At 44.6% G+C, this 13,671-nt stretch overlaps 1 protein-coding gene across 1 annotated transcript in view; it reads right to left on the reverse strand.

The window, feature by feature from the left end:
* The window catches only part of Lgr5 (leucine rich repeat containing G protein-coupled receptor 5), a 115,705-nt gene extending 107,237 nt beyond the window's left edge, over window positions 1-8,468 (reverse strand). Inside the window, exon 1 of the mRNA XM_051172996.1 lies at window positions 7,960-8,468. Coding sequence (XP_051028953.1) covers window positions 7,960-8,171 — 212 coding nt within the window. The 5' untranslated portion in view covers window positions 8,172-8,468. The remainder of the gene's footprint in view (window positions 1-7,959) is intronic.
* Between the last annotated feature and the right edge of the window lie 5,203 nt (window positions 8,469-13,671).

The raw sequence follows: 13,671 nt of genomic DNA on the forward strand, positions 1-13,671 counted from the left end.
AAAGTAGACACCCTTGCCCTATTTAACCAAGATTTTTGGGGATGGGAGGGGTTGGGGGAGGGGAGAAATAAATGTATATACATATTTTTTAAATGTAAAAATTCTTAGCATCTCTTCAGTGTAGACTTAAGAAAGATGTGTTCATAATGTTACTCACCACAAGTGTGCAGTGTGTGTGTGAGTGTGTGTGTGTGTGTGTGTGTGTGTGTGTGTGTGTGTTGGGAGGAAGGGGTGAAATGAGGGAGGGAGGCGAGGCAAAGGAATTTGGCTGCACAACTGAGTAATAGTTTGCAACACTTGGCTCCCAGTTGTGAAAGATGAGCAACAGTGAGGAAAGGCCTGGCTAACAAGGATCCACTTGAGAAAAGCTTAATCTTGCCTGGCAGGCTGACGGGGAGGTCAGCTCGGAGCATGCCTTCTCAGCTGGAGTTAGGCTCCTTTTGCCAGGACAACTGTCTCCCGCATTTCAGCTTCTGAACTGAACTGCAGGTGTCGTCAGACAGCCAGCACCTCCGTCTCTCCTCTAACAGGGTTGTCCCTTCATGGCTGTGGCCTGTCAATGTCCGTATGTATCACTTCCGCCAAGCGAGCGCCACAAAGGGAAACGCTTCAAGCGTATTGGTGTGTCAGGGGCTGTGTGGTATGTGCGTGGGATCAGTTGCCTCCCCTGCGGTCGCAGTCCTTGTCTGCACATGGAGCAAAATGTCCTCTGAAGGCCAGAGGGATAAGGCAGGCGTGAGCAAATGAGAAGGGACATGCTTGGAAATTAGTAATTGCTATGTAATGTTAAATAATCAATATTAATGTTAGTTACAGATTTAGGGCACAGGAGAAGCATTCTAAGAGACCCTAGAGACTGGCAAATATATCCTAAGATCCTTAACAGAAGTGTGTATTTGATTGGAGGAGGGGCTTTTATACTGAATATAATTTATAGTGACCTTTTCATTCATTGGTTTTTCATGTTGATGCTATAATCACGAATTATTAATGTTTGTCAGGCTTACAATAGCAAAGGGACTGCGTAAAGTCTAAGGAAGCTAAACCCGCACTTCAGGAAAGGCTCTAGTCTTAAGGAGGAGATGTTTTTCTCTGATCTAACAGGATGCTACCTGGTTCACAAGACCACCTCACACTGATCTTCTTGTTAACTGGGTAAATTACACATTTGCAATCTGTGTTAGAGAAACAGCTCTCTCTTCTGAATCATGTAAATTCACCATGGCACTGACGTCACACCCATTCATCTTGTTTATTTTGAGGATTAAAAAAAAATTCACCTGTTAAGAAGGTTCCTAATGCTTGCCTGAGAAACAGCCTCAAAGAATGCGGCTACTTTATGCAACACATGAATCCAGCCACAAAAACAGACAGACAGGCGGACCTTGCCTGGAAGCCTACTCACTCACCAGTCAGTCTGTCCATCCTTACCACAGTCTTAAGCTACTGCAGCTTCCTCTGACTAGGAGACAAGAAAAATTCTTCTGAAGCAGTACAGAAATGGACGTATACCTACTAAATTTGTAACAGTGGCCCTAAATTATGCACCAGAATGCTCATTTCAGGGGAAACAAAAAACTGCACACTGCTCTGGGAGGCCTTGAAGGGACACCTCTGATTTGAGGGTGTCGTTAATTGTCTTTCTGGAAAGGAAAGTGCATGGTCATCTTGAGACATAACCAGAAATTAAAAGCTGGTCTTCTTGTATTGCTGAGAAAATGACCTTAATGATAATTTCCATATCCTTGGAATAACCTTACAGACCTCCATGTCATGAGCAGTGCCTACATTAAATCTGTTATGGTATATGTAAGTCAGGTATGTACCACCGTGTCTAACACACAGGAAATGTGGGGTAAATTGCAATTATTTTTATTAAAGCAATATAGTAATTTGGATATTTTAATTCTCCTGTGTGTTAAAATAAATAATTTGTTGCATCATGTAAGCGGACTCTAATTTAATTGTATTTCAAATAGGACTGGGAAATCGTCACACATACTTGTATACTGCTCTCTGTCTTCTCCTGATCCGTTTTCACCACTGGGATTCCAGCAGTTAATCCAGCCAATTATGTTAAGTTCAATGTTGCAAATATTTGTTGAACACTGATTAAAAGCCAAGCACTGATGTGAGCCTTGAATCTGAAGTAGAACATTTCTTCCCCTTCAAGAGCTTGCAGCCAAATAAGGAGTGTATACTGAAGGGAAAAAGTCACGCAATTGCATTCTGGAGAATTCCCCGTATCTTATGGGATATGTTTTCGCCATCATGGGTTGGTTCCCTTGTGTACAGTCAGAGTACATTTCAGTGTCTTCCATTCAAGGTATACACATTGAGGACAGAACAGACAGGGTATACTGTTTTCCTGCAGGGGAGCATATTTTAAACACCCCCCCCCCCACTAATATTAACACCGTTGAGTCTTTTAGTGTGCTCACTAGGTAACGTTATTCCATTTCAGAAATCAAACAACTCACGTTCTTTCTTCTACTTTTGAATAAGGCATCTAGCAGTAGACTCAACCACTGTAACAGAAAAGTTAACTTGGAGAGATGGGAGAAAAGACATCTTAAGAAAGGACTTGGTTCCTGCCACATAACTTATGGATAACAAAATTAATATTGAATTGTGAAAATGTAGTGCCATGCTCTCCGTTATAACTTGTGGACTCCTTGTGCCATGGCTACTGAGCTTCACAGGTGAAATGGGGCATCCAGTTAGGGCAAATAACGTTAAGCCAAAGACTGAACTGACATGGACAGACCTGGGAATGAAAGAGGTATGTGTGTGTGTGTGTGTGTGTGTGTGTGTGTGTGTGTGTGTAAAACTCCTAGGCAAATGTAACCAATGAAACCCCACTGATTTTTACCAAACAACAGTATGAGATCAGCAGCTTGTCTCATGCCCTCTGAAATTCATCAGCGTGGCTTTAGTACTTGTCTCCCCACTACAAAATAAGACTCTCCAGGGGAAACATTGCAGTGGGCGTGAGGAAATTGAATGCTGGAGATAATCTGCCTCCTTGTGAAGACTTCAGTTTATCAGAAATATCAATTAGAGGGGAGAGAAGACATTTACATGGGAATGAGACATTTAGTGCCACTCTAAATTTGTGCAAGTACATCAACAAAATAAAACTCAACAGAATTGCTAGAGGTAGAGTGTACTATAACTTTTTGTTTGTGGCCTGTGGCATTTGACTTAGGGTGGCTGGAGGCATATTTAAATTTATTGTTAAAATTACTTAAGTACTTCACTTTGATAGAATGTGAAGTATTTTATTAAGGTAAATCAAAATTAGGTATCAGCTTGAAAACTATTAATACCCTGCAGCATACTGAACTTCGATGGTTTCATGGGATTGCTTACTCAACTGCTATTTTTATGCCCTTGCCAGTTCTATGTTTTGGAAATTAAAAAGGAATCATTTATCTCAAATTAAAAATGGAGTTATAAGAAGTCATAGACAAATTCTGTGCTTCCGAACTTCGTTAGGCATAGTCAAGGGTGAATGTTACCAGTGAGATCTTATTTGTTCATTCACATCTCCTAACGTTTATGATGGCTACATCTTTAGTACCCCTTTCCTTAGAAGAAGATGGAGACAGGAGAGAGAAAAGGACCCAAAGATCATTGAAACTGCACAAACTCTATCACATACATATTGGCCACAATCTGTAACATATTTGTCCCAAACTTATGCTAGCAAATTGTCTGACTAATAACTCAACATTTAAAAATTATTTAGACTAATTTAGCCAATTAGCATCAATGGTTGCTCCCATAATGGAATCTTTATTCCCATCTCCCAATCCTGGGGCAGGCAGGACTTCATTGCAATGCAGAAAGGTTATAGATATTCTACTTTAAACAGAATATAAAGAATACAGGTGCCAAAACAAACAGTACACACTTTGCAATAGGTCTAAGTTGTAAGACATACCCATTAAGTCTTTTGGGACCATTTTTTTTTTTAAAGGACAAACTTTTTTTTTCCCTTAAAATGCCTGTTTTTGTCTGAAGAGAACCAGAAATGTCCAAGTATTGGAGAAGATTCTAAAACTTTTAAAATTTAATTCTGAAACTTCATCTTAAGTGTTTAGAACATATAAAAGTCTAGACCCATATATGAGGTATTCTAATTAGTTCCTAGTAACAACAGTTTTATTAATCATATATAGAATTAAATTTTGTTTCAAAATACCAAATACAGAGACAACCAAATTACATAAAATATAAAGGTTTTTCTGATTCACTTTGGTCATCCTACAGCATGCAGTTGCTAGTGGATGAAATGTTTATGCTATTAGCCTTCAGCAAGGAAAAGCTTAGTTTTCATTTAAAAGGGGCTAGTATGGCCGTGGTAAGGAAAAGCAACTAACTATATTAGGCTGCTTACCAAGCTTTGGTTTTCTACCCAGGTGCCATGCTATCTGCATGAAGGACACATAAAACAGCACAGGGACGTTTACTTTCATGACCCCGTTGTGTGTGTGTGTGTGTGGGGGAGGACCCGCCACATTTGAGGCACTAAAATAAGTCAGCATAAGAAGACGAGACGCCAACCCCACTTTGCCCCAGACCGATCACGGATGAGATGAATTAAACATTGTACGCAGTGACTGTCTACTTTATGTCTTAACTTCTCTGTGTGCCTTATTTTCTGCAGAGCAAAACCTTATTGGCCCTGAAGCAGCGGGAGTGGATGAGAGGCGAATAGGTGATAGAGGAGGAGGGAGAGAGGGAAAAGAACCGAAAGAGAAAATGTCAGTTTCCAGTGGTGTTCAGTAGCCCAGCTACAGGTTACTGGGGAAGAATGCAGATTTAATGTGACTGTAGAGGCTGCCTTTGGATTTACATTCTCAGGGAACGGAGGCTATAAGATGGTGCATAAATGGTTTGTGCCTTGTATGAAGAGGGATAGGAAAGCTGTACCTTAATGCTGATTAGCCAGCTATCAGATTGGGGCTAACCTATCTGGCAAGTGTTTACAGCTGGAACTCGCTATCCAATCTGTTTAAAGGAAACAAAACACTTGTTCTTTTACTTTAGAGGGATCAGAAGATAACGTTTTGACTAAATGAATGGTGAGTCCCTACTGTAAACAGTAGAAGACTGCCTCCTAGGCCACTCACCTACACATCTCGGCGTACTTAATTACTACTGTGCGCCACAGCAGTGAGATCATAACTTTAATGCTCCTTTCAAATGTTTCAAAAAAATTTAGTTCTTAAAACAAGAAGAATAAAAGAATCACATGCTTATTAACAGGAATATGAGTAAATAAAAATTTCCCTTTTACCATGGTTTTCAACCTGTCGGCAAACCCCTATCTCCAAGAGAATTAGCATTATCATTCACAACAGTGGAAAAATCACAGTTACGAAGCAGCAACGAAAAAATTTATGGCTGGGTAGTCACCACAACGTGTGGAACTGTATTCAAGGACCACAGCGTTAGGAAGGCTGAGAACCACTGGATTAGGACTTGACAGCCAAGGCAGCAATGCTCAGGTAATTCTAAGGGGGACCAAAAGAGGGCATCATTTCCTCCTAAGTCAGTACGGAGAAGCCCCTTGAGTTCTCAAGCAGAAAACCCAAAGCTGCTGGCATTTCGTGCTCAGAAGGAAAAAACCAAACAAAACAGGAAATCACATGTTATGAAGGACAGGCAGGTTCTTCAGTTAGGATGGCTTGCTATATTCGGCATTCTCCTCTCCGGAAACGTGAGCTGTGAGACAAGTCCACCGCACTTTACAGACGTTCTGGGTTTAGTGTTTGGCAAAGGCACAGAGAACGCTTTTCCTAAGACACAGTGAACAGGGTGTACAGAACGCCATCCAATAGCATGAGACTACAATGACAGTGCCCTTCCTAACTGCGTCTTCACCTCCAGGGGCTGTCTATAGTGAAAGACAGCAGCGGCAGTAGGTGGCAGTAACTTCTGAGATGTGAAGGAAGGGATGTGATTAAATACATTTGAGGTATATGAGAAATAGCATTAAAAAAAAAAAAAAAAACCCGCCACCGTGAAGCTTTTAGTAACATAAGCCCAACAAATGTTCATTCCTTCCCGTGGGAGAAAAAAGCAAACCTGACATTCAACTTGTTTGCATAATTTATAACGTTATATTATATATGTGCAACGTGTATGAAGGGGTGTTCATCGCACTTGTCTTTAGTCAAATTTCAGTAGGGTTGGGGGAAAGAATAGTGTAGTCTCTCGAAGGGAAATCGTCAGGCTGATCTCAGAAACAAACTGGAGACACGGTATCCTGCAATCCTAGGTTAGCGGTTAAACTAGGGAGGCTGGGGGCAGGGAAGCCTGCGACCTCTGTGGCAAAGACAGCTGTTCGGAAGGAAGGAAATGTGCATTCTGAGGGAATGATAGTTTCCCAGAGCAGAGTCCCACAACACCCCCCAAAATATTATCTCCACATGCAATGAGTTCAATTGGTGAGGCACCTGATGAGAAAAACATTTTATATTCTACCCAGGTAAAGAAAAGTGACCTGAACAGTTCGACGGGACACGGAGGTGCCTGCTATCCACCAACACAGAAGCCTAGGAGGTTGGTGTCTTTCTTGAGACGCAGTATCAAAATAGGTTGAACGATATATTTTCTTGTTGTTGTTGCTCATTGTCTCCAGAAAGCACTCACTGCCTAGCGAGGGAACATTGTGCAAGCCTTGTGTTTCTTTCCTCAAAACTAATGCGCGGGGGGGGGGGGGGGGGGAACCGAACTCACAAACATTTCAGGCAGCCCTGGCCAAGGTACATCAGAGAAAGCCGAAACTGGGAATACGGGGTTTGAGACCGGCTCAACGAAATGTCTTGATTTAAAAATTTACAAGACCACAAATTTCGCCTTGTAGTTCGGAGATCAGGTTACCCCAAGGTGGCCTCGACCCTGGTCTCTGGGCCCCAAGGAACCTAGCTGCAGATGAGGACCGGAGAGCTGGGAGGAGTACTTATCTTGGTCCCACAGAGTGGGGTTGCTTCTCAGCCATCTACCCCACCACCTGTTACCCTCCCGCCTGGGCTGCTCAGAGACCACAGTATCAAGGAGCCGCAGCCTTGTTTGCACCGTCGGGGATTTGGACGCGGTAGCAGGGCCAGAAAAGCTGAGAGGATCCCCAAGGGCTGATCGAAAGCGCCAGGTCCCCTTTTGGATGTCTGTGGCGCCCCTGTTTACCCGCCCGGCTGCCTTCAGCCCACTTCCCTTTGCTGCTGCGGGGGAGGAGATGGTTAAAGATTACAATGTGGCCGCCGGCACTTCAAAGGGCGGTTCGGCCAGCCAAAGGTAAAGATAACGTTCTGGCAGCTCTAATCGGGGTTTGTGGTTGCCACATTTTAATCACTTTGTTTAAAAAAAAAAGAAAGAAAGAAAGAAAGAAAGAAAGAAAAGAAAAAAGAAGAAGAAGAAAAGAAAAAGATTTCATCACACTCCGGTGCTGGAGATGCAGAACACCGCCTCCCCCGACCCCCCGCCCCGGGGGCGGGGGTGATTGGCTTGGAGAAGTTAGGCTTCTTTTGCAGGGAAAGTTTTACAGTCCCAACGCAGAGGTCGCGGCTACTGGCGCCCTGTCCTTGGGTTCCAGGTTCCTAAGCACAAAACCCCCCTCTGCACACACATGCCCACATTAGGAGGGACTGGTCCTGCGACCTGCCAGGTGCTGCACTGCGAAGCTGCTTGCTCACCAGCTCTTTGCCAGGGTGCGCTTCAAGCCGCTTCTCCTAGGGTCCAGAAAACCAGGCGCGGCTCTGTCAGAGACACGTGCCTTTCTCTGGAGGCCGAAACAGGTTTGGTCAGGATGCCCTTGGCAAACTCGCTTGCCCCCTCCAGAGCAGGCGTGAGCTCCGGAGCCCCAGCCTTGGCTCCCACCAGTTTCTCTCCCCCCTCCCCGCGCCCATCTTTAGTCCTTTGCCCGCAGGGAGGCGGAGGTGTCTCACTTACAGGTAGGAGGTGAAGACGCTGAGGTTGGAGGGCAGCTCCGAGAGCCCCAGGTCAGAGCAGTCCACCCTGAGCAGCATCCTGCCATCCAGCTCACACTGACAGTGTGACGGGCAGCCCAGCGGCATCGTGTCCGGTCTCCGCGGGCTGCCGGCCGCTACCAGCTGCAGTAGCGCGGGCAAGGACAGGAGCATGCATACGCGGGAGGTGTCCATGGTGCCCGAGGTTGGGAGCTGCGAGCCGGAAGCCTGTAGAGGGCAGTGCCCGGGCTGGTGCAGACCGACGCGCTCCGGGTTCTTCTCCACCGGCTTCTGCAGCTCACCGGGAGCCTGCAATCCCAGAGGGCGTTTGCAGCCAGGCGGGCGTCTGCCGGGTCGTTGCTCCGTGGGGACCGCTCAGGGAATTGTGGCCACGCCGGTCCCTGGAGCCTCCCCTCGCTGCAGTCGCCGCAGTGGCGGTGAGCGTTGCTGCTGCTGCAGGCGGTCTGAGCTGTGTGCAGCAGCATCTCCTCTGGCTCGCTCCTTTTTTAAAGCGCTCCAGCCAAATTGCGCGCCCAGTGACGTCAGCGCAGCCTTGCTTTCCAGGCACCCCCGAGCCCGGCCTCGCTTTCCCTCCTCCCTCCCACCACCCGTCTCCTTTCCGCGGACCCGGCTGCGCGGAGGCTGGCGGCCTGAGGGCTTGGCGAGTGTTGGGCGCCTCCGAGGGATGGGTTCTAGCCCTCAGAGTCATAGGCAGGCCAGGGGATCTCCACCTGCACCCACCCTTTGCAGTTCCTGGGTGCCCGCGACTGAGATGTGAGATCTGAGCGGGGGTGGGGTGGGGGACCTGCTTCAGAACAACATAAGCAGACACTTAGGGACCGAAAGATAGATAACGCTGGCTTCCAAGTCCATGTCAGATAACCCAGGCAATGCAAGCAGTGCTTTTAAAAGGGACCTAAATCTAATCGGAAAGATAGGAATCAAGGAACGGAGAGCAGGAGTCCTCCAGGACGATGGGTGGCCTTTTTGATCCTCCCGTCAGGGCCCTGTTTGTCTCCCTGTTGCTCGTATATCAAAGCCTTGAAGAAATCGCTAAACAAATAAAACTAGTCAACAGGCACTCCAGGGTTTTCCCCAATTCATCCCGGACTAGGAAGGCAAAGTGACTTCTAAAAAGCCTGGGAGTGGGGTGATACCCTCATGGCAATGGCCTCTAGTGAGGGGTGCTGAACAGACCCCCCGCTGTTCACACTGTGGAGGGCTTCTCGGAACCCAGAGCGACCCCACGCGGGTTGAGCCTCACAGGCCTCCTACAGGCACCTCGGAAGGACGCTAATGAAAGAAGGGAAGTTCTCACACATCAAGCAGGGTATCTGCAGAGAAAAGGGTGAGGAGAAGGACAGGAAGATTCTCCGTCTTTCTTTCCCTCCTTTCTTCCCTCCCCACCTCCCTCCCTTCCTCCCCCTCCCTTTTCGAAACTAGACCCCAGTGAGGTAAAATTTGACCTCTCTCACACCTGGGTGAACAGCTGTAGATGTTAGGCCAACCCTACCACGCCAACACTCAACAATGCCGTTTTTTCACTCCGGACCACAGCAAGGCGGGGAACCCTTGTGGCTTTCAAGTCCACCTAAATTTGCTTCTTAGCCTGTCCAGTGGGATTCATCTTACAAACTGAATTTTATAAGCAGGAAGACTTTCCTCGGTGTGTTATGTTTACCATGGTTTAGTCTACAGTGATCCCTAAACTTGCCTATTCACTCACCTGATGAATACATATATAAAAATATATGTATATTTATATATGTATATGTATGCACATATATTAATATATGCATATTGATGCATATGCATTATTTTATTTGAACCTGTAGCCTGAGCACGGACATTTCTTGGGTGAGTTTAGTCATTGGTAAATTTGTGTTTCTCCTTGATAGGAATGGGGGGGAGGGGTCTCAGGCAAGGAGAGAGAGAGAGAGAGAGAGAGAGAGAGAGAGAGAGAGAGAGAGAGAGAGAGAGAACACGAGAACAAGGCATGTTCTTTTTCATATTTCTCATTTATCAAATAAAGAAATCATGGCCCAGGATTTAGATAGAGCTAGTAGGACCACTGAGAGCCATGCCATGAGTTAGTTTTGGTTCCTGAAAATTTCAGTGCAGCGTCTTGTTTTGTTGTTTTCCCTCACCCCCTTCCCCAGTCCTCAGCCCCCAATATATCTATCACTCCTGCCTCTTGCTTCTCTTTTCTGTCTCTTAGTCATTCCTCTCAAACTTAGAGAACACCTACTCATTGCCCCAACAAACCCAACAAACTTTATGCCTTGAGTTTTTCACAAATGGAACTGGAGACTCATTCTCTCTGTGAGCTTCTACAGATATCGAGAGGGACACAACTGGAATGTCGGCAGTGTCCCAAAGCTAAGTTACCTCTGCTCAGGGACCGTGCACGTAAGGTGGATCTATGAGTGATGGTCAGCATAGTTTCCCTTGGGGTTATCCGGAACAAACAGATGTTTTGTTTAATCAACTTTGGTTTGATCACCCCGAAGGAAGGGGCTACTGATTCATCGACACAGGCATGCAGAAATGGTTGTGGCTGCTATGGCTGCTCTCCATTTAAAAACAAGTCCCTTTGATGTTGGTGTTAACCCAGAGGAGCGGAGCATTGCTGTGGAACGACTCGGGCAGAGCTGCTGGCGAATCTAGATTCTTCCAGTTTCGAGTTGCTTGATCACACAGAACCAAAATGAGACAACTCTGAGCTCCCTCCCAGTAATGCTGGGGAAGTCCTGCTTGTCTTGCTGGTTCCTAGCGTGTGGAACTTGGCCCACACCAAACTTTCAAGCTGTCGGTGATTTTCCTTTTCTTTTTGTTGCGAGGTGTGTGTGTGTGTGTGTGTGTGTGTGTGTGTGTGTGTGTGTTGAAGCTCATTAACACATGCACGTGGGACAGGAAGGTTTATGATTTGATGAAATGGGGGTGAGACAAATATATCAAATGAAGCCAGGAGGAATAAAAATTAATGACACCTTCCTTTTATCTTTCTTTTCCTCTTCTTCCCTCTTCCCTCCCTCCCTTTTGCATAATCAACATTTACCACCCCCCCCTTTGGTAAGACTACTCCATAATTCTCCTTTGTGAGCTGTCACGCCCCCCCCCCCAAACCTTGAGTTGCTCAGTCTTATGGCTCCACCTTCCTGTCCTGGGGTGGGAATGTGAGCCCAGGAGAATGATCTGGGTTTGTTTGGAGGATGTTACAGATCCTGGACTTGGACTTCATAATCTCTAAGACAAAAACCAAAACAAAACCAACCAACCAAACAAACAAACTGAGTTCAGGGAGAGTGCTGCCTCTCCATTGTGGGGAAGTCTCATTGGGAATAAACAGGTCCTTAGGGTGAACAAGGGGAAAGTAAGTTCCCAAGGTCACCTAGACACTTGAATCTACATCCATGTGCTCCCAAGCACTTAACCCAGCAAGTGAGAATTCATCCAGGACCAATTTACAATGCAGTTCAGTAAAAACCTTGAAAGCCCAGGGACCACAGAGGGTCTGATGGTTCTTCAAGCTCTCGAAGACCCTGTAAGAGAGGGTCATGTGACCTGACAATAAGAATGCTACAGCTGATGGGGAATTTGCTTCTGGAATAGATGTACATTAATTGCTTAAGCGTTACCAAGAAAGATAAAAATATAGCAAACCAAATAGCTTGCACCCAAAAAGAAAATATCAAAAGGACTTGTGATTTCTATTTTTCTAAATAATACCATATAACTTATAAGGTTTTCAAATTGGCTGATAATGAGCAGCAACATTAACTCAACCCTAATAGTGACAGTCACTTACTAGCTGTGGGACTCAGAGATGTTGTGATTTTCAGCTGACATTTAAGGATGGGAAATGTCAGTGTTTTCCCCAGTGGTGGCCAGTATGTTGAAGTTTAGAGCCAAAAGTTTAACCTGAGTCTCTGTCCTGTACCCTTTTCCTTGTAACTTTAGGACCTGGAGAGAACCTGGTATATCACTATTTATTTTCATATATGTTTTCCTAGTTCCTCTCTACAACTATTTACACATTGAAGCCAGAAATACATATTGCAGTCAGAGAAAGGCACCTCCCCCTTTCATGTGATAATAATGTGAACAGAGTGCAGCTACACTCTTAATATTCTTTAGTGTTTTTCTTTATGATTTTGGAAAACCTGTTAGTATTAATGAACTACCAAGTAATGGAATATCTCGTGCTGGAATGCAAGTCATTCTACCCTCTAGATCCTTTGCTTCAAGTTCCTTGATGCCAATGAGCTGTAGTCTGGAACATGGGTTTTGCTAAAAAAAAAAAAAAAAAAAAAAAAAAAAAAAAGTTTCCCCACTTCTTTAATCTTTAGTGGAAGTCCACAACTCAAAACATTCATGTGCTTCACGAGAATTACTAACAAGCTTAGTTGAAGCATGCTGGGATAATTTTAGCTAGCAGGTAAGTCAATATTTCTTTTACAAGAATAGTGAAATAGTGTTTACACAACTGGTGGGCTATTATGGACTTATTTAACTTGTCTGAGAAAGCATAGAGTCCATTATTTGCCCACCTCATTTCACATTCATGATATAATCAGGCTAATGCTGAATTTCTTAACTTCCTTTCACCAACAACGTCTAATTAATTGAGAAGGGAGGGGGAAGATTTAAGAATAAAGATGTATTTTCTTTGGGGATTATTTATTTTGTGAGAAAGCATTAGTTCAGCTAATTCATTACTTTGAAATAGCCCATTATGTAAAATCAATCGGATCTGTCTTTGATTGTATCAAACATAAAGGCGACCTTTAACTGGATCCATATGCTCTAGAGCACAGGACAATGGAGTGCGATGCCATCAGTTCTCTACCTCATTTGGACCCTCTTGTAGAGCTTGTGTCTGATGAAGAATGCACCGCTCCTGCCATGCTGCCCGCTTCCTGAGAGTATGTGTCCAATCAAACTCACATGGAAACCAGAGAGAGAGACTTTTTTTTTCAAACTTAGAATAACACTAATGAGAGAGAAAAAAATAGCAAATGTTTGAAAGGATCTTCCTGCCCATTGATGTGATTTATTTAATTCTTCCATGTAGTGTCCGAGTATCCAGACAAACTTTTCCTATGTCCCAGTTCACATGCTTGTTCTGAAATGGCAGGACTTGGGCAAAGCAGTCCATGCTCCAAAAATGACGATGCACTAAGCTTCCCTGGACATGTCCTCTGCTTCCCTGACATGACCGGAGCTCCAGTCTATGCTGTGTCCTAGTCCTTCACCTGCAAACCTGAAAATAGCAAATCTCCACACCAGGTGGAGAAAGCTTTTGTGAGAAACATGTAATAGCAAATTGTGAACTGAGCTACAGTAAGTCTCCTTGTAGCCTTTGAAAGCCCGTATAAACATTGAACTTCTGCAGGAAGACAGATATGGCTGACTGCATACAATGTAGTCCTCCCTAGGTCTCACTGAGGATTTTGTAAAGTATAAAGACACAGCATTCTAAATGAATTGTATTTTTAAAAAATCTCCAAAATTCTGCCTTCTGCCTTCTGCAACATCTATGATTTTGACTTTTTTTTTTTTTTTTTTTGATAAAAGATTGTGAACATATCAACATCAGCACACCAAAGAATACCTTTTTTTCAGAAGAAAAAGATCAAGGCAGGAAAAAATATTTTTTCGGATGAGGAAAGAGTGGGAGATCTACTCGAGATCA

The sequence above is a fragment of the Acomys russatus genome, chromosome 31, assembly GCF_903995435.1.
Source record: "Acomys russatus chromosome 31, mAcoRus1.1, whole genome shotgun sequence".
Taxonomy (NCBI): Eukaryota; Metazoa; Chordata; class Mammalia; order Rodentia; family Muridae; genus Acomys; species Acomys russatus.